Below are 19,131 nucleotides of genomic sequence, written 5' to 3'. Positions count from 1 at the left end.
AGTCCTTCCTTCAAATTTCTCTCTCTCTTCTTACATTTCACTACAAGCATCAAGAAGAAACCAGGAGGCACCTTCAATACTTTGCTTGGAAATCTTCACTGGATCACCCAGTTCATTAGTCACTTATTCTGCTTTCCACATAACTGCTGATGACAGAGTCACCATGTTTCTGCCACTACGTAACAGGGACCAGTCCTCCTCCAGGATCTAAGAACATCTTCCTCACTTCCTTTTGTGCCTGCACTGGCAGCATCCTCTAAGACCAGACTTCTACTAATAGTCTGTTTAAGGCAATTTGCGCTTTTTCTATCATGTTGCTCAAAATCCTTCCAGGCTCCACTGACTGCTTGGTTCCAAAGCCACTCCCACTATTTTAGGTGTTTGTTACAGCAGCATCCCACTCTTGGCACCAAAATACATATTATCTATTGCTGCATTTAAAAAATCACCACAAAGCTTAGTGGCTTAAAATGGTGGCTTAAATGCTTAAAAAAATACAAATTTATTATCTCACAGTTTCTATGGATCAAGATCCTGGGTGTGGCTTGACTAGGTCTTCTGGCTCAGGGTCTACCATAGGCTACAATTAATGTGTCAGGTGGGCTGTATTCTCATATCAAGGTTCAACTGGGGAGGAACCATTCAGGTGGTAGGATTCATTCATTCTTTTTTTTAAAATTTTTATTTATTTATTTATTGGCTGCATTGGATCTTCGTTGCTGTGTGCAGGCTTTCTCTAGTTGCAGAGAGCAGGGGTTACTCTTTGTTACAGTGTGTGGGCTTCTCATTGTGGTGGCTTCTCTTGTTGCAGAGCACAGGCTCTAGGTGCGTGGGCTTCAGTAGCTGTGGCTCACGGGCTGTAGAGTTCAGACTCGGTCATTGTGGCACAGGGGCTTAGTTGCTCCACGGGATGTGGGATCTTCCCGGACCAGGGCTCGAACCCGTGTCCCCTGCATTGGCAGGCAGATTCTTAACCACTGCACCACCAGGGAAGTCCCTCATTCAGTTCTCTGAGGACTATTGGAATAAGGGTCTCTGTTCCTTACTAGCTTTGGCCAAAGGCCACCCTCAGTTCTTTCCACATGAGTCTCTTCGTAGGGTACCTCAGAACATGGTACTGCTTCCATCAGAGCGAACAAGGCAAGGAGACCAGAGGAAGAGTGTGAACAAGACAGAAGTCACTAACCTAATCCTGGATGTGACATCCTTTCACTTCTGTCATATTCTTTTGATCAGAAGCAAGTCGCTAGGTCCAGCCCACACTCAAGTGTTAGGCGGGGAACATAGTGTATGAATACCAGGAGGATAAGGATCATGAAAAGTCATATCAGAAGCTGCACAATCACCAAACAAGTCAGAATTAATAGGGTGTTTTGCCTGGTGACTTTTCAAAATTCATCTGATTCTTAACCTGCTCTGAGTTTACCAGCAGACCAACTTGGTGGGTGACCTCAGACAAGTCACTCCTTCTCCCTGGGACCTCAGTTTCTTTACCTGTAAAATGAAGGGACTGGGGCTTCCCTGGTGGTGCAGTGGTTAAGAATCCGCCTGCCAATGCAGGGGACACGGGTTTGAGCCCTTGTCCAGGAAGATCACACATGCTGCGGAGCAACTAAGCCCGTGCGCCACAACTACTGAGACCCCCCACCACAACTACTGAGACCCCACACCACAACTACTGAAGCCCGTGTGCCTAGAGCCCTTGCTCTGCAACAAGAGAAGCCACTGCAATGAGAAGCCCACACACTGCAACGAAGAGTAGCCCCCGCTTGCCACAACTAGAGAAAGCCCTTGCGCAGCAAAAAAGACCCAACGCAGCCAAAAATAAAATAGATAAATAAATTTATAAAAATAAATAAATAAATAAATAAAACGAAGGGACTGGATTAGCTAATCTCAAAGATCCCTTCCAGCTCTGACTTGCTGCTTCTATGCTTTCCTTATCCAATTATACAATAAACTGTCTTATCCTAGTTGAATTACAAAATTCACAGAAGCCTTTAAAAAAACACATGCAATAAAATAAGAGAATATGAATAAGAAAAAGATGACCTAGGAAAAAGGAACCCAAACTTGAGAGCTGCAGGGGCTTCTGAAGATGCCAGAGCTGGCACTCTAGTTTGACCCAAAGGCCTGTTCTTTGGAGGAAAGGCTGAGATCATCCCAGAGTCCGTTCCTGCTCTTGGCTCTCCTCCACCTTGGCCAAGCTGGTTCCTTTCCTTGAATGACCAGCTGGTAAAAGAACGGGCAAAATCCTATTTGCAGAGAGGCAAACAGTCACCAGGACGGTGGGCTTGGGGCAATGCCCCTCCCAGCAAGGGGTCTGCTGGAGGCTCCTAGGGGAGTGTTGGGTGGTACAGATGGGGAAGAAAATATTATAGAAGAAAAGGATTGCAAAGGAAGAAGGGGAGTCCCAGGCCCTCAGTCTGTTTGAGAAGGGCCTTTGAGGCACAGGTGATGGGGGTGACCAGGGCTTTCCACAGACAGCACAGCCTGCAAGGGTCGAGGAAGCAGGCCCAGTGCCAGGGGTGGTGGGTGGATGGGGCGGGGGCTCCTGGGTACCTGAGAGCACTGGAGGCAGCACGGAGGGACCTCTGGTCAGGGGCTGGGCAGACGGTCACAGGCCGTCCTGTTCAGCCCTCTCTGTCATCTGAGATGACCGTGTGTATTTCTTTGTCTGCAGAGCTAAACTTGGAATTACCTGTCGCAGAGCAAGAGCTGATGGAGCTGGACCACAAAGCAGGTAGGACGGGGGACGAGGGACATGCTGAATGCACATGCAGGACTTCCGGAGGGACCCCCTGGGGGCAGCAGAGACCAGCCCCCTCCCCCTCTCCCTCAGTCTTGCTTTGGCCTCCAGACCCACCATGTGGCCCTAACTTCCTCAGGGCTTCCGTTCGAAGACAGAAGGAAAAGAGAGGGCACGAGTATTGCTGAGCCTCTCCCATCTGCCAGGCCTGGGGGTTATGACCCCACTGCAGTGTCCCCTCTTGTAACCGAACACAAGTTCACGTGCCTGAGGCACAGGGAGGCCATACAAACCGCAACATCGGAGTTTGGAGCAGAGAAAGTTTTATTGCAGGGCCAAGCGAGGAGAATGGGTGGCTCGTGTTCAAAACCCCCAAATTCATTGATGGTTTTCAGGGAGAAGTTTTTATAGGCAAAATTTAGGGTGAGGGCTGCAGGGTGTGTGGCTTCCTTCTGATTGGCTGGTGGTGAGGTAGCAGGGTGGTGCTCCAGGAGTCTGTGCTTGGCCTGAACTTACCATCCTCCACCTGCGTTGGCACCTTAGTTCCTGAGAAGAACTGGAAGATATTGTTATGTACATCGCTCGAGGAGGAACTAGGACCCTGCTTTAATCACTGCACTATTGCTCTTTTCTTTTTTTTCGCTGCACCACGTGGCTTGTGAGATCTTATTTCCCGGACCAGGGATTGAACCCGTGCAAGGGTGCAGAGTCCTAACCACTGGACCTCCAGGGAATTCCCTGCACTATTGTTTCTTGATGGTTCCTCCTTTGTTTCCGCATTCCTTCCTCTCCCTGAGTAGCAGCTGTTTGAATCTGCCCTTAGGAACTCAGGGAAGGTCTAGGGAAGCTGAAGCCTTTAACTTGCAAATAAGAAAGGGGGAACCCAGAAAGGCTTTTGTGCCCAGGAGGGCCCTACAGGGTCCTGCTGGCTTCACTCTCAAGGCTCAGGGGCAAAGCAGCAACCCTTTGTGCACCAGAAAGGCAGGATATGGGAGAACACAGCAGGGGCCTGGTCTCTGTGAGTGGAAGGTCCATGTAGGTCCTGAGTGAGCCAAAAGCAGGGAGTGGTGCGGCCCAAGGAGGGGAGAAAAGCGTGTCCCAGGCCTGGGGAATAGTGCGGGCAAAGGTCTGGAAGTTAGAGTGGGCTGGTGATTTGGTGAAGCTGAATGAAATTCAATATGGCTTGAAGGCTGGAGAAGGGAGGTGGGCAAGGAGGCTGGGCTGGGGTCCTGGGACCGATCCCAAGGGCAGGGCCTCTGCCCTGAGGATGAGGGGAAGGGTTTCCATGTAGGAATGACTGGGTCAGGTCAGCTCTGAGAAAGGTCCCCACGGGTGAGGGGCTGGCGAGTGGGATGTGGAGAGAGGCGCATTCAGGAACGCTGGGGCAAGGCTCCTGCTGGAAGCTCTCTCCAAAGCCCCGAATGACTTGGAGGCCTAGTTAAACACTCAGACCCCAGCCTCTCCCAAGAAGATTCTGCTGCAGCAGCTCTAGGAGGGGCCCAGGAATCTGTATTTCTAATGAGTGCCTGCCGGGGATTCTGATAAATGACGCAGCTTGGAGAACTCTGATGACTGATCGCTTGATCCTCACAACAGCAAGTAAAGTAGGATGAACTCTGCCCATTGTACAGGGGAAGGGAGTGGAGGAAGCGTGGGACTGCACTGAGATTCTTGGATGCCAGCTACAGACAGACATTCATTCATTCATTCCACAAACATTTAAGCCCAAGAGGACGGGGGCTGACCCAGTTAGCTCACTGTTGGGGCCCCAGTGCCTAGCACAGCACTGACACACAGTAGGTGCTCACCTGATGGCTGAATTGGTGAAGGTATTGGCTCTCTGAGCCAGGGGACACGAGACACGGTCCTGGCCATTAGAGCGCTCCTAAGCCCAAAGGGCAGGTGGAGGGTGAGCAGACAATTTACACTCGCTGTGTTTAGAGGCGGGCAGGAGCACAGCCTGGGAGAAATGGGAGCACGGATCCTGGAGTCCTGAGCCCTGAGACCTACGGGCTCAGGAGCCCAGGCTTGCGCTGGGCTTCAGTCTCCCCACGAGCACAGGGAGGGGCCGTGGTTGACCAGGCTGGTGGTGAGTGCTCTTAATGCTCTCTGCCTCCATTCTTTTGAGAAGGGTCACTGTCCCCATCCTGGAAGCCTTAGTTGTCCCCAGAAGCGCCCCTTTGCTCGGCTATCTGCTTGTGGGGGCAGAACCCAGGATGGGAGGGAGGGTAGGCAGTCTGGTCTCTGGGGAACAGGTTTTTCCTCTTTTGTGTCGATGACAAAAGGTCAAGAAGAGGATCCTCCGACTTCAGCTCCATGGGGTGAGGATGGTGGGGAGGAGAAGGGCAAGGAGGAAGCGGGCAGGCCTGGACCTCAGCTTTCTCTGTCTCTACTGCCCTGGGGAAGGGTCTGCAGCCCCCACGGGTGGGCAAGGGGGGCTTGAAATAAAAACCTCTGTGGCTGGCAGAACCTGCCATTTCAGCGACTTTCTCTGAAAAAGAAACCTGGACATCCACCGGCAGGGCAGTCGCTAAAGCCTGCACGGTTTGAAAGGAAAGTTAGGTGTGTGTTTGTGGCCAAGAAGAGATCCCCAAGGCACAGTGTTAAATTTTTAAACAGCAAGTTACAAAGCAATACATGGAATCTGATCGCATTTGGAAACCAAAGTGAAGCCAAACTATGCATCTTTCAAAAGCGCTGGGACCCACCTAGAACGTCTGGGAGGGAAGCTCTTCAAAGAAGCTTACAGCTATAACCTGGGATTGAGGATTGTGGGCATGGCTGGAAGTGGGGAGAGGGTGGGGACTGACTCGTTTTCTATATTTTGCCCAGTAAGAAAGAGTTTACATATTACTTGGGTATTATAATGTGTAAAACATTATTCAAAATGTGTATTTTAAGTCTCCATCCAGTGGGTTGTAAGATGCACTGTTACGTACCTGTCACTAAGAAAGAAAACATCGCTGGTTAGACCAGGGCCCATTGATTGTCAGACACAGCCTGATGTCAGCGATGCTAACATGAGAAGGAAGGACATTTTAGAACTGATGGGGTGCAGGGTGACCCTGGGTCTGACACCCCTGCAGCCATCTATTCATTCACTCGCTCACTGATGGGTGTCACCAGCATCTCTGGTAGGGCTCTGGGGGGTGCTGAGGGAGGCCCAGGACTGACTCACCTGTGGACCTGCCTCAGTGACTCCCCTTCCGCATGGAGGAGAGAAATGAGAGGGTTTGTAGCTCACAAGGATGGAGAAGGGGAAAATCCAGACAGACTTGTAGAGCGTGCTGGGGACAGAGTTGTGGAGCTGAGAGGAGGCGATGGCCCTGGCAACTTGGGGTGGGTGTCAGGGAGGACTTCCTGGTGGGGCTGCATTGGAAGGAAGCAGTAGGATTTTTTTTTTTTTTTTTTTTTTTTTTTTTGCGGTACGCGGGCCTCTCACTGCTGTGGCCTCTCCCGCTGCGGAGCACTGGCTCCGGACACGCAGGCTCAGCGGCCATGGCTCACAGGACCAGCCGCTCCGCGGCATGTGGGATCTTCCCGGACCGGGGCATGGACCCGTGTTCCCTGCATCGGCAGGCGGACTCTCAACCACTGCGCCACCAGGGAAGCCCAAGCAGTAGGATTTTGACTTAGGGAAAAAGAGGGGCTGGCCTTCCGGGCAGCGAACTAGCCTGAGCAGACGCTGGGAGGTTGGACATCGCAGGGTGTGGTGGGGCAGAAGTGGCGGTCTGTTTGGCTGGAGCCAGGGATGGGAGAAGAGAATGAGGAGAAGACCTGTAAGCTGGGAACGGGAGATCCTCGGAACTGGGAGTCAGGGCAGGAATGGGGTGGGGGGAGGGGAGGAGAGCGGTTGAGGTGGGAGAGCCCGGAAGCAGCTGGGACGACACCGCTCCATTAGCTGGAGAACAGAGGAGGGAAGTGGGGCTGGGGAGCAGCTCTAAACGGGGAGCAAAGGCTGGCTCAATCCAGCTCTAGTACTTTTCCAGCCGTGTGACTTGGCCACGCTGAGGGATGCCCTCTGCCAGCTTCCACAGCTGCTGGTTTTCCTGACTGGATTGCTGGGGGGGTTCAAGGTGGGGAAGGGGACTACCCAAATGGAGCCAGGTTCACTAAAGCACAGAGAGGTCACAGCCCTTGCTGAAGGTCACACAGCTAGCCTCAAGGCTGGTCAGGCTTGGGCTGCAGTCCCTATTGTCAGAAACAATGAGGGCTGCCCTGTCCAGCGGGAGGCTTGGCGGGCTGAACTACCCTCCCCCTTGGTCTCTCTCCTGATTTCTCACCCGTGCTTCTGGCTCCCATGACTTCTTTCCGTACCTGTCTTTTTTCCTGCTCTGGATCTCTGCGGCTCCGTGTCTGTCTGTTCCCCCCACCCCCACCCCCATCACCGACTTCCTTCCTGCCCTCCACTCTTTACATCTGCCTGTCTCCTCTCCTTCCTTCCTTCTCTCTTCCGTTTTTAGGTACAACCACTTTGACCAGGGCCCATCTGAACAACAGCAAGGAAGGCCAGCAGGACACGGACCCCCGGAGAACTGCCCGTAGCCCACTGGATACCTCCAAGTTCAAGTACCAGCTCCCAGTCTCCCCACAGCCATCCATGTACCAAGGACACAGCCCCCGGGGCAGCTCCCTCGGGCAGGCCTCCCTGGAGGAGATCCGGCCTCCATCCCTGAAGGCTGTCAGCCAGGACTCTCCCCAGAGGGACTCACAGCCGGGGTCCCTGAAGAAGGAGAGCTACAGACCCTCCTCGAGGGAGAGGAGGGCCTCCTTCCGAGAGGGGGCTCAGCCGTGCCAGGGGCTGGAGGAAGTCCCCAACTTGGGGGCACAGGGCCAGAGTAGCAGCAGTATTCCCAACAACATTCGTCACAAGTTTGGGAGCAACGTGGTGGACCAGCTGATCTCCGAAGAGCAGGTGTCAGAATGGGCACAGGAGGCTAAGGGCGGCAGGAGGGTCATGCATGGAGACTGACAATGAGGACCCCTAAGGAAGCTGCTCTTGAGTACAGAGTCCCTGTAATAACATCATCAGAAAGTAGTGTTTACTGAGCACTTGCTCTGTGCCGGATCCTGTGCACTGTTTAGTCTTCACATCTCACCGTTCAGTCTTCCCAGTGAGGGAGGTACTATAATTATCCTCATTTTATGGATTAGAAGCCCAAGGCTTAACAGGCTTAAGTAAATTAACCAAACTTAAACAGGATCCAAACTGGCTAGCAGATTCTGGAGCCTTGGCCCATCATGACTCTGCAGCTAGAAGTCTTGTGTTTGAAATAGATGCTTTTAGCTCAAGTCTCCTAAAGGGGACAGGATTGATTGGAAATCAGAAGACTTGGGTTTGAATCCTGGCTCTGCCCCAGAATACTGAAAGACTTTGGATAAGTTACTTCTCCTCTCTGAGCTCTAGTCTCTACATCTGTAAAGTGAGGCAGTTAGACTAGATCAGGCTGGCAAATACACAGCATGCATTCCATAACTCTCCTAGCCCGCATTCATGGCAGACATCACTAATCGATTCTGGCACTTTTTCCTACTTGGTACATCATTCTAGGAACTCAATGCTGATCCACTGAAAGTTGAGATGAAACTTATCTGCCATTTCTGGTTAAATGGTCACCTGCTCTGGCATTTTGAGTCGTATTTTAAAAGCCACTGTCTCAACCCTCATGGTGACTACATTGAGCAGCAGGCCAGGCAGGAGCCATTGCTTCCTTTTTTAACAGATGGTAAATCTGAGACTCAGAGAGGTGATACGATCTGCCCAGGGTCACACAGAGCAAGCAGGAGAGCCAGGGTCACAAAGGCTATGGGCGGGGCCCCTTTTCATTTTGTCATCTTAAGGTGGGGGTACACCCCCGCCTCACAACCTGCTAGTCTGGGAGGTCACAATCCTAAACTCCCTGCCTCACTTGGAGGATCTTGTCCCAACTTGAGGTTGGCTGTATGGTCACTATCTCTCACTGCACCTCCTGGCTTTGGGAAGGTGCCCTTTCTCTCTTTGGCCATCGTGGTCCTGGGCTTAAATCAAGAGATCTGTTTTGTTTTTTTTTTAATCCAGCTGTGACCCAGATCACAAGTGTCATCAGGCCGGCAAATATCAGAACTGGAAGCTACTGCAAAGGCCACCTAGTTCTGCCCCCACCCTCATTTTATGAGTAGGGGAACTGAGGCCCAGAGGGGAGCAAAGACTTGCCCAAACCAGCAGCTGGTAGACAGCAGAGTTGGGACCCAAACCCAGGTTTAATGGCTCTTAGGCCTGAGCTCAACCACTCCGGGCCTTAGTTTCCCTATTGGTACAAGGAAGGAGCTGCCCCTGGTGAAATATTAGGAGCCACCTAGAGTTGACTTGTGTGACGCTTCCATTGTAGTAGGCAAGCCAGGGCTTCGGTCACCGGCTATGTGATGGGCAAGTCCCCGCCTGAGGCACAGTTTCCTTATTTATAAAATGTAGGAATAATATCATCTTATAAAGATGTCCCCTGGTGATGTTCTACAGTACGTACCCAATGTAGGGAGAAGCGTTCATGATCGTTCTCATGCTTGATGCCCGAGGCCCATGTGGGAGGTGGGGTGGTGTGGGAGTGTGGAGGGACTTCAGCTATGCCAGCTGAAGGGTGCAGGTAGGGAGTAGGTTGAAGGCTGCAGGCTAAGGGTGGGGTGAGGGTGGTGGAGGCAGGGTCAGAGGCAGGAGAAGTTAGAGGGGAGATAGGGGACTTGACGCTGCTTCTCTACCCCTTGTCTCTCCTCCCTCCCTCCCTCCCTACTCAGGCTCAAAGGGCCATTGGCGAAGCCTTGAAGGGCCAGAAAAGGGCAAGCTCACGGCCCAGCAGGATCCAGAGTCCCACTGAAATCACCTCTGTCTTTTCAGGCTACTATGATCTGGGCTACAACATGCGGTCAAACTTGTTTCAAGGTCAGGCTGAAGGGCAAGGGAGGGGGCTGTGAACGCCCATAGTCCCCAAGGCACTGGGCAAGGGAGGACTTGGACCCCCAAAGGAATCTAAGACCCCAGGATACATCTCCAGGGACACTCATTTCACGGCCACCAAGGGCCTCCTCTGTGCCAGGCTCTACGCCGAGTGCTGGGAATGTCCAGTCCCCTGGCGAGTCTGTCCTCACTATACAGTTGGCAGTCAGCCCTTACTCTCCCTGTACCTCTGGTGTCTTAGTCTGCCAAGAGGAGGCCGGGGCACCCCTGGTCTGGCCACCTTTGGTTACAGTGACAGTACCAGGCTTCCTGTGTTCAAAGGTCAGCTCAGCCGATGGGTGTGGCCTCGGGCAGGATCCTTAACCTCAGCCAATCTTCCTGGTACAACGGGGCTAATAACATGGCAGGATTCTGTGCAGGCGCTTGGCCTGCAGCCCCCAGTGAGCCCTCTTTTTTTAATTTTGTGTCTGAGGCCTGGAATCAAACCTGTGCGCCCTGCAATGGAATTCCGCTGGATCGCCAGGGAATTCCCACAGTGAGTGATTAGTAGCTGACAGGCCAGCACTTTTCTTTCTCGGATCCCACTCGTGGCACCTCTGGGCCAAAGTGTGGGTCGGAGGCCCGGACATCTGCAGTGTGTCCTCTGGGTCCCCCTCGGTCCTGTTTGTCAGGGGAGTGCTCCTAGCTCCATATCACAGGCAGATGGGAAACAATTTGCCCAGAGTAGTAGGAGGTGGATGTGAAACTCAAATCCAGGTTTTTCTTCTGCCTCCAAAGTCCCAGAGTCTTTTCCTGGCACTGGGTCACCTCCGGAGCTAGGACCCCGTTCCCAAGCGTTTAACCGATTGCTCGGATGCCGGTCCTTGGTCAGCAAGTGGTGGCTTCTCTCCAGCCCCACGTTCTAGTTTGACCTCATTGCAAAAGGTCAAGTCTTCCTGGCCCCCTTCTTTCCTCCATCCTTACTCCATGCCTTCTCCAGTGTCCCCAGGGCCTGGTAAACCTCCTACCTGGCTCAGAGCCCCATCACCCGAGGAACCAGACAACCACTGGAAGCCTTTCTGGGTTTTCCTTTGAGCTTGAAGAAGGGGTGGTGCTTGGGGAGAGGAGAGAGAATACAGCTCACATTGTCCTGTTCTGGGCCTCAGGAATTGGCCTTTCCACTTGTCTTTAACAATGATCACTCAGTAGTTCTTACGTAGGCCTTTATATGGTGATGTTTACATACATTTAAAAGAATGATATAAAAAGCGTCTGTGTACCCCTCACCCAGCCTGAGAAACACAACTGTGTCAAGGGGGCAAACCCTGGGAACCAGTGCAAACCAGCTTGCTCCAGCTTCTAAGAGTCGATTGTTAAATTTTACTGAACTGTTGGCATCATGAGCGATCTTAAAATTGGCCGTGGTCGTGCAATTGACCTTTGAACAACGGGGGAGTCAGGGGTGCCTACACCACCCCACAGTCAGAAATCCAAGTACTGCTATCTCTGACTCAAAAACAAAAGAACTGATAAATGATTCACCCAAGGCCAGGAAGCTGAGATAGTTTGGATAGAATCAGGACTCAAACCCTAGTTCTTTTGATCCCATGTACTGTGACTTCCTACCAAACACAAACTTTCCCCATGCCTAGTTAATTTTTAAAGATCTATAAAAGGAACATACAGGTACTATATTTATTGAAAAAAAAATACACACATAGGTGGACCCGAGCAGTTCAAACCCATGTTGTTCAAGGGTCAACTGCATTGACACTCCACAAATTGGCAAGCGCTACAAATTAGGGCGTTGCTCTCTGCACCCAACTGTCAGTGTGCCTCACCCATGTGTCCCCCTCCGTTTCCACCCGCCCAGATCTTGGCATTTGCTGCTCCAGGTTGGGGAGGTACAGCAGTGGCTAGACAAGGGAGAGGAAATCAGAGAGGAAACGGGCTAGGTGGGGAAGGCCACGGGAAGGTCTTAAGCAGAGAAGGGCATTGTTTGACTTAGGTTAAAGGATCACTACTGTTGCTATGCTGAGAAGAAAAGTAAGGGAGCTGGACAGAAACAGGGGAACCAGTGAGGAGGTGACTGCAAAAATCCAGGTGGGGTTAATGATGGAGGCTTGGTCTCGAGAGCAGGGCTGGTGCATTGCACGACTCTAGTGGATACTATTGTGCAGTATGGCGGCACAGGGAGACAATGGTGAAGGTGACCTGATGCAGGAGGAGTCTGGCTATGTGTGTAAGGCAGAGCAAACAGAATGTGCTAATCAATGGATTTGGGGTGTGTGAGAGAGGAATTAAGGTTGATGTCAAGGTTTTTCTTTTGTTTTTCATAAATTAAATTATTTAATTTTTGGCTGCGTTGGGTCTTCGTTGCTGCGCACGGGCTTTCTCTGGTTGTGGCGAGCGGGGGCTACTCTTCGTTGTGGTGCGTGGGCTTCTCGTTGTGGAGCATAAGCTCTAGGCACGCGGGCTTCAGTAGTTGCCGCACGTGGGCTCAGTAGTTGTGGCTCGTGGGCTCTAGAGCACAGGCTCAGTAGTTTTGGTGCACAGGCTTAGTTGCTCCGCGGCATGTGGGATCTTCCCAGACCAGGGCTCGAACCCGTGTCCCCTGAATTGGTGGGCGAATTCTTAACCACTGCGCCACCAGGGAAGCCCAGATGTCAAGCTTTTTGACCTGAACAACTGAAAAGATGGAATTGTTATTTACTGAGATAGAGAAGGTTCCAGGAGGAGTGGGTTGAAGAAATCCTATGCCATGCTGAGTCATAAAGATAATCTTTTACATCGTCTTCTAAAATATTTAGCTTTGCTTTTCACATTTAAGTCTTTAATCCATCTGGAGTTGATTTCTCTTTTCAGTGTGAAGCAGAGATTCATTGTTAATTCCTCTTTTATGTGGATTAGCAATTGTCTCAGTACCTTCTATTGAATAATCTCATCTTTCCCCCCACCCCAGTGACCTGAAGTGGTACTGCTGGTATCCATCAAGTTTCCCTGTGTGCATGGATCAGTTTCCAGGCTCTCTATTCTGCCCACTGGTTTAATATTACACTTTTAATTATCAAGGTGTTATAAGTAGTCTGATATCTGGTTGGGCTGTCCCCACTCCCCACCACTCCATCACCAGCAGCAGGAGCAGCTAATGTCTTAGCTATTCTAGGTTCTTTGCTCTTCCATATAAATTCTAGAATCAGCTTGTCAATTTCCATGAAAAACCCTGTTGGTATTTTGATTGGAAGAACATTGAACCTGCAGCTCAATTTAGGGACAGTTGTCAGTTTTATGATAATGAATTTTCCAATCCATGAGTATGGTCTACAACTCCGTTAATTTCAATCTTCCTTCAATATCTGTCAATAACATTTTGTCATTTTTTTTATAAAGATTACGCAGCTTTTTGTTAGACTTGTTTTGAAGAATCTCTTATTTATCTATTTTTTTGCTGCTTATTGCAAATAGTATCTTTTTTTTAACATCTTTATTGGGGTATAATTGCTTTACAATGGTGTGTTAGTTTCTGCTTTATAACAAAGTGAATCAGTTATACATATACATATGTTCCCATATCTCTTCCCTCTTGCGTCTCCCTCCCTCCCACCCTCCCTATCCCACCCCTCCAGGTGGTCACAAAGCACCGAGCTGATCTCCCTGTGCTATGCGGCTGCTTCCCACTAGCTATCAATTTTACGTTTGGTAGTGTATATATGTCCATGCCACTCTCTCACTTTGTCGCAGCTTACCCTTCCCCCTAGTAACTTTTTAAAAATCACATTTTCTAACTTTGCTGCTTGTATACATGGAGCAATTTTAAGTTTTGTTCTTTAATCTTAAATCCAGAAGCCTGACTCAGCTCACCTATTAATTCCGATAATTTGTTTGTAGATTCTTTGGAACTATTTTTAAATAATAATAATGGCTACATTTATGGGTCACATGTAACATTCACCAAGCCCTGCTCTAAGTACTTCATGTACATTTTAATTCTCACAAGAATCTTATACAGAGAATGCTATAGTGCTGTAATTCCCCCCCCCCCCTTTTTTTTAAAGAAAGAAAAAATGAGGCATGGAAAGGTTAAGTAACTTGCTTAAGGGCACACAGCTAGGGATAGTCAGGGTTGGGATTGGGATTTGAACTCTGGCAGTCTGGGGCCAGAGTTCACATTATTACCAGGAGGCATTTTTAAAAAAAAATAAGTTTATTTATTTTGGTGTGTGTTGGGTCTTTGTTGCTGAGCACAGGCTTTCTCTAGTTGCGGCGAGCAGGGGCTACTCTTCGTTGCGGTGCGCGGGCTTCTCATTGTGGTGGCTTCTCTTGTTGCAGAGCACGGGCTGTAGGCGGGTGGCTTCAGTAGTTGTGGCTCGTGGGCTCTAGAGCCCAAGCTCAGTAGTTGTGGCGCACGGGCTTAGTTACTCCGTGGCATGTGGGATCTTTCCGGACCAGGGATCGAACCCGTGTCCCCTGCATTGGCAGGCGGATTCTTAACCACTGCCCCACCAGGGAAGCCCACCAGGAGGCTTTTCCTCACCTTTTTTTTTTTTTTCTCTGCGGTACACGGGCCTCTCACCGCTGTGGCCTCTCCCGTTGCGGAGCACAGGCTCCGGACGTGCAGGCTCAGCGGCCATGGCTCACGGGCCCAGCCGCTCCGCGGCATTTGGGATCTTCCCGGACCGGGGCACGAACCCGCGTCCCCTGCATCGGCAGGCGGACTCTCAACCACTGCGCCACCAGGGAAGCCCTGCTTTTATTTCTTATAGTGCTTTTGCTTTACAGTCTATTTTGTCCCATATTAGTATAGTATGACCAGATTCTTTGATTTGTATTATTCTGGTATTAATCTTTTTCTGTATTTCCATGTTTATCCTCTTTGTGTCCTTTTGCTTTAAATATGCTTTAACGAATATATATCTGGAAAATATTTTCTGTGGCCTGAGCCTCTGTTTTTTCATCAGTTGGCCTACTCCATTTATATTTATTTTAATTACCGATATATTCGGATTTATTTTTATGATCTTATTTTGTATCTTCCATTTGTCCTAATTTTTCTAGGCTGCTTTCTTTCTCCTTCCCTTGTTTTGGATCTGAGTGAGCTTCCCTTTTTCCCCAATCCAATTTTTGTCCTTCCTTTTCCTATTCTCTCAGTGGTTATCTTTGCCTTTTTTTTTTATGGCCACGCCGTGTGGCTTGCAGGATCTTAGTTCCCCGACCATGGAAGCGTGGAGTCCTAACCACCGGACTGCCAGGAAATTCCCTATCTTTGACATTGTTACATGCATAGTTAGCAAATTCTAAAGTTAATCAAGGTATTCCAGCTTTTCTGAACAATATAAGGATGCTGGACAGCTCCACATTTATTCTCTCCACCCCCCCAACAGCTAACATGTTATTATTTTACAGGGTTTTTTTTACTATACATAAGCAGAGTAGTTTAAACTGTGGACTCTGGAGCCGCAGGTCCGGGGTTGCGTCCTCCATCTTTCACTTACCAGCTGTGTCACTTTAGACAAGTGATTTAGCCTTTCTGGGCTTCAGTGACTTCAACAGCAAGATGGGGGTAATAATCACCCCCATCTTCATAGGGTTGACTCAGTGAGTAAGTTCTGTAAAGTTTTGAATGAAAACTGTGCTTAGCATATGTTAAATCTTCACTTATCTCTCACAGTCATTAGTTTGCCCATATATTCAACATTGGTACTGTTATCGTAATGGATATGTATTTAGAGTTATTCAAGGTTTCCACTTTCTTTGCCTACTACTCCTTCTTTTATCTCAGATTTTCCTTCTGGGATTATTTTTTTCTTTCTGACGTATGTTGTTTAGAAGATATTTGGGGTGAGATTCTGTTGTTGGTAAATTTTAAGCTCAGAAAAGTTTTATTTCATCCTATTCTTGGAAGACAGTTATTGTAAACAGTTCTAGATTGTTGATTTCTCTTTGTAAAGCGCTTTGATGATGTCAATTAATTTCCTTCTGGCTTTGATGGTTAATCAAACTCATTATCCTTTGTAACTAATCTGTCTTTTCTCTATGGCTACTTCTAAGATTTCTTTGCTCTGGTGTTCTAAATTTTACTTGGTTGTACCTAGGTAAGGAATTATTTTCACCTACACTCACTGGGGAATTGTTATTCTTGAATCTAAGAATTCATATATTTCATCAATTCTGGAAAAATTCCAGCCACTAGCTTTCCACATATTGTCTCTCCCCGTTTTCTCCACTCTCTCCTTCAGAACTACAATTAGACATATGTTAGGCCTTCTCATTTAATCTTCATTTAACAGCTTTTTCATATTTTCCACATCATTATTTCCCCCACTCTGTGCTGCATTCTAGCTAATTTCTTTAGATATATCTACCAGTTTACCATTTTTTCTCAGCTGTATATAATCAGCTCTTTTACCTGTTTGTTGAATTTGTTTTTAAACATTATGATGTCAATTTTCAAACTTAGAGAGAATAGTTTAATAAATACATGGTGCACTTATCATACAGCTTCAACAATTATCAATACAAGACTAATCTTGTTTCATCTTTTTTCCCACCCACTCACCCATTCATTCCCACCCCAGTTTATTTGTATATTATTTATTTATTTATTTGTATTTTATTTTATTTATTTATTTTTGTCTGCGTTGGGTCTTCTTTGCTGCGTGCGGGCTTTCTCTAGTTGCGGTGAGCAGGGGCTACTCTTGGTTACCATGCACAGGCTTCTCATTGCGGTGGCTTCTCTCGTTGCGGAGCACGGGCTCTAGGCACACAGGCTTCAGTAGTTGTGGCACGTGAGCTCAGTAGTTGTGGCACATGGGCTTAGTTGCTCCGCAGCATGTGGGATCCTCCCGGACCAGAGCTCAAATCCGTGTCCCCTGCATTGACAGGTGGATTCTTAACCACTGCACCACCAGGGAAGCCCCACCCCAGTTTATTTTGAAGCAAATCTCAGGCCTCTTACCATCCGTTGCCTTTCAACTATTATGTTTAATTTCTGAAATTCCATTTGATTCTTTTACTAATCTGTCTGTTCTTTCTGGATAGTTTCTTATTCTTTTCTCATATATTTATTTATTTATTTAAAATTAATTTTTATTGGAGTATAGTTGCTTTACAATGTTGTGTTAATTTTTTTTAAATTGCAGTATAGTTGCTTTACAATGTTGTGTTAATTTTTTTTTAATTGGAGTATAGTTGCTTTACAATGTTGTGTTAGTTTATTTTATATTTTTTATTGGAGTATAGTTGCTTTACAATGTTGTGTTAGCTTCTTATTCTTTGCTTATACTTTTATTCTCTTTTTCACAACTTCACACATTAAATGGTACTTATTTTATATTCTGTAACGGATCATTCAAATCCTTGTTATCTTTTGGAATTTGGTCCTCTGATGATTTTTCTGACTTTTGATCATGGTAACTTCTTTTCTTGCGTGTGTGTGTTTTAACTTTACACACAGACATAAACATTTTCTGAAAATACAAGTATCAGTTGCCACGTGCCAGCTGCTCCAATGAACGTAATCTTCCCAGTCTCACGAGAACATTTTATTCCTTTGAAGAGATTAAGAGACCAAAGCTCTGAGACGTTAAAGTCTTGTCTGAGGTCACACTGTTCATAAATGATGGAGCTGGTATTTGAGCCTAGGCCGGCCTCCCTCTGCCTAACTCTCCCCACACCCCGCCCTTCCACAATCCACCATCCACAGGGGAAACTGACATAGGAACCCTGGAGTACCTGAACTCTGTTGACTTGGGGCTTCTGGGGATTTCTTCATGGGGTTCCACAGGGGCCCCACAGGAGATGAAGAGCCTCATGAAGGCCTCCTACACCCCTGAGGTGATTGAGAAATCAGTGAGGGACTTAGAGCACTGGCATGGCAGGAAGACGGATGATCTGGGTAGGTGGGGAGCTGGGGGCGTGGGAGGTGGGCACTCCCTGGGCAGGGTGTGTTGGCCCCAAGGTCCAGAGAGAGACCACAGCAGCAGCTAGAACTCTGGGGTGGGTTCAGAAGACATATGGGTTACCACTGGGGCCTGGACACTTCAGAGGTCCTCTGGGTGATTTGTGCTGGTTCCTTCCCTGCTCTCTGCAGGACGGTGGCACCGGAAAAATGCGGTGAACATGAACTTGCAGAAAGCACTGGATGAGAAAGAAAAGAGCAAAAGCAAGAACTTGAAGTTGTAGTACAACCCAGAAGAGGCGCCCTCCACTCAAAGAAAGTGCTAATAAAGAGAGACACACATCTGAACCTTCGCCGTTGCTTGGCGCCGCTCTTCAGGTTGGGGGAAGGGGTAATGTGCAGTGCTGGACAGACCTACTGAGGAAGGACAGACGCTCTAAGGACCCAAACTACCCCCAGCCCTTCCTCCTGGGGACACACACACACACACCTTTCCCCCATAATTCCAGGAAAGGATGTGAGAGCTGAGTAGAACTTTGCTCAAGCCCAGGGTGCCTTGCCCTGTGTGGAGGGCTCCTATAGTGGACACTGCTGGATCTTAACCCTGCATGACCTCCCTAGCAGAACCCCAATTATTTCCAGACATCTATTTCTTCCCCAAGACCCAATGGACTTCAGAAGAACTAGCCACGCCCCCTCCAATCCAGGAGTAGTTTTGATTGGTCTCAGGGAATTCTAACCCTTCCCCCTACACACAAAGTAATTGGTTCAGAAAGGGACATATGACGCAGCTTGGACCAGTAAGATGCAAGGAAAGGTGTGCGCATAGGAAGCGTTCTGGGAAACTCTTTTCTGTACTGGGAAAGCTTGGGAGCCTTCCCTGCTCCTGTTGTAGTGAGTGAAGAACCATGCAGTGCAGACTGCTCCTGGCAGATACCCTGTGACTGGAGGAACTGCAGACACTGCAGCACAATCTGGGTCCCCCATGACCTCACTGAACTGCTCCACCCTCCTGGCCAGAAGTGCCCACCACCCCCCCCCCCACTCTGGACTTCTTATAATGTGCACCTGGACATCTTCCTACTGTTTAAGACAAACTCACCTTGAACCGATAAGGGCCCTTGGTAACAACAGGGGAGGGACCTGGGAATTGGGGCCCCAAGGAAGAATCCCCCAGAGAAAGGGTTCCGGGTTAGGCAGTCACGCCTACCATCTCATCCTGAAGCTTATCACCTGGTGGGTCTCCAAGCCACAGCACGCTCCACCCCCAGGTCCCTGACTTGCACTCTCAGAACATGCTCTGCTTGTGGGTTACTTACCATTTGCTGTGTTCCAAACCAGCCGAAAACGTAGTAGCTTAAAATGACCATAATCATTTACCTACTTATGACTGTGCAGTTTGAGCAGGGCTCCGTGGGTATGGCTCAGTTCTGCTCCACGTGGCATCTGCTGTGAAGGTGGCTGCTCTTCTCACATGCCTGGTGCCTCAGCTTGGGGCTGGTTGGACATCACTTTCTCTTCGTCGGGTGTCGCCTCTCCTCTGTGGCCAGCTTGGACTTCTTCCTGGCATGCTGACTG

General features: G+C 49.0%; 1 protein-coding gene across 1 annotated transcript; it reads left to right on the top strand.

Annotated features, from left to right (window-relative positions):
• Nucleotides 1-7,037: 7,037 nt before the first annotated feature.
• On the top strand, nucleotides 7,038-17,837 carry CIMIP4 (ciliary microtubule inner protein 4; the record flags this gene model as incomplete). The annotated part of the gene is made up of 4 exons (XM_082666188.1): nucleotides 7,038-7,664; nucleotides 9,518-9,662; nucleotides 17,440-17,550; nucleotides 17,746-17,837. Coding segments are annotated over 4 exons (975 nt in total), but the record flags the coding sequence as incomplete, so codon positions are not given.
• Nucleotides 17,838-19,131: the final 1,294 nt, after the last annotated feature.

The sequence above is a fragment of the Grampus griseus genome, assembly GCF_964374135.1.
Source record: "Grampus griseus genome assembly, chromosome: 11".
NCBI classification, from domain to species: Eukaryota; Metazoa; Chordata; class Mammalia; order Artiodactyla; family Delphinidae; genus Grampus; species Grampus griseus.
This window is presented reverse-complemented; position numbering and strand designations above follow the sequence as displayed.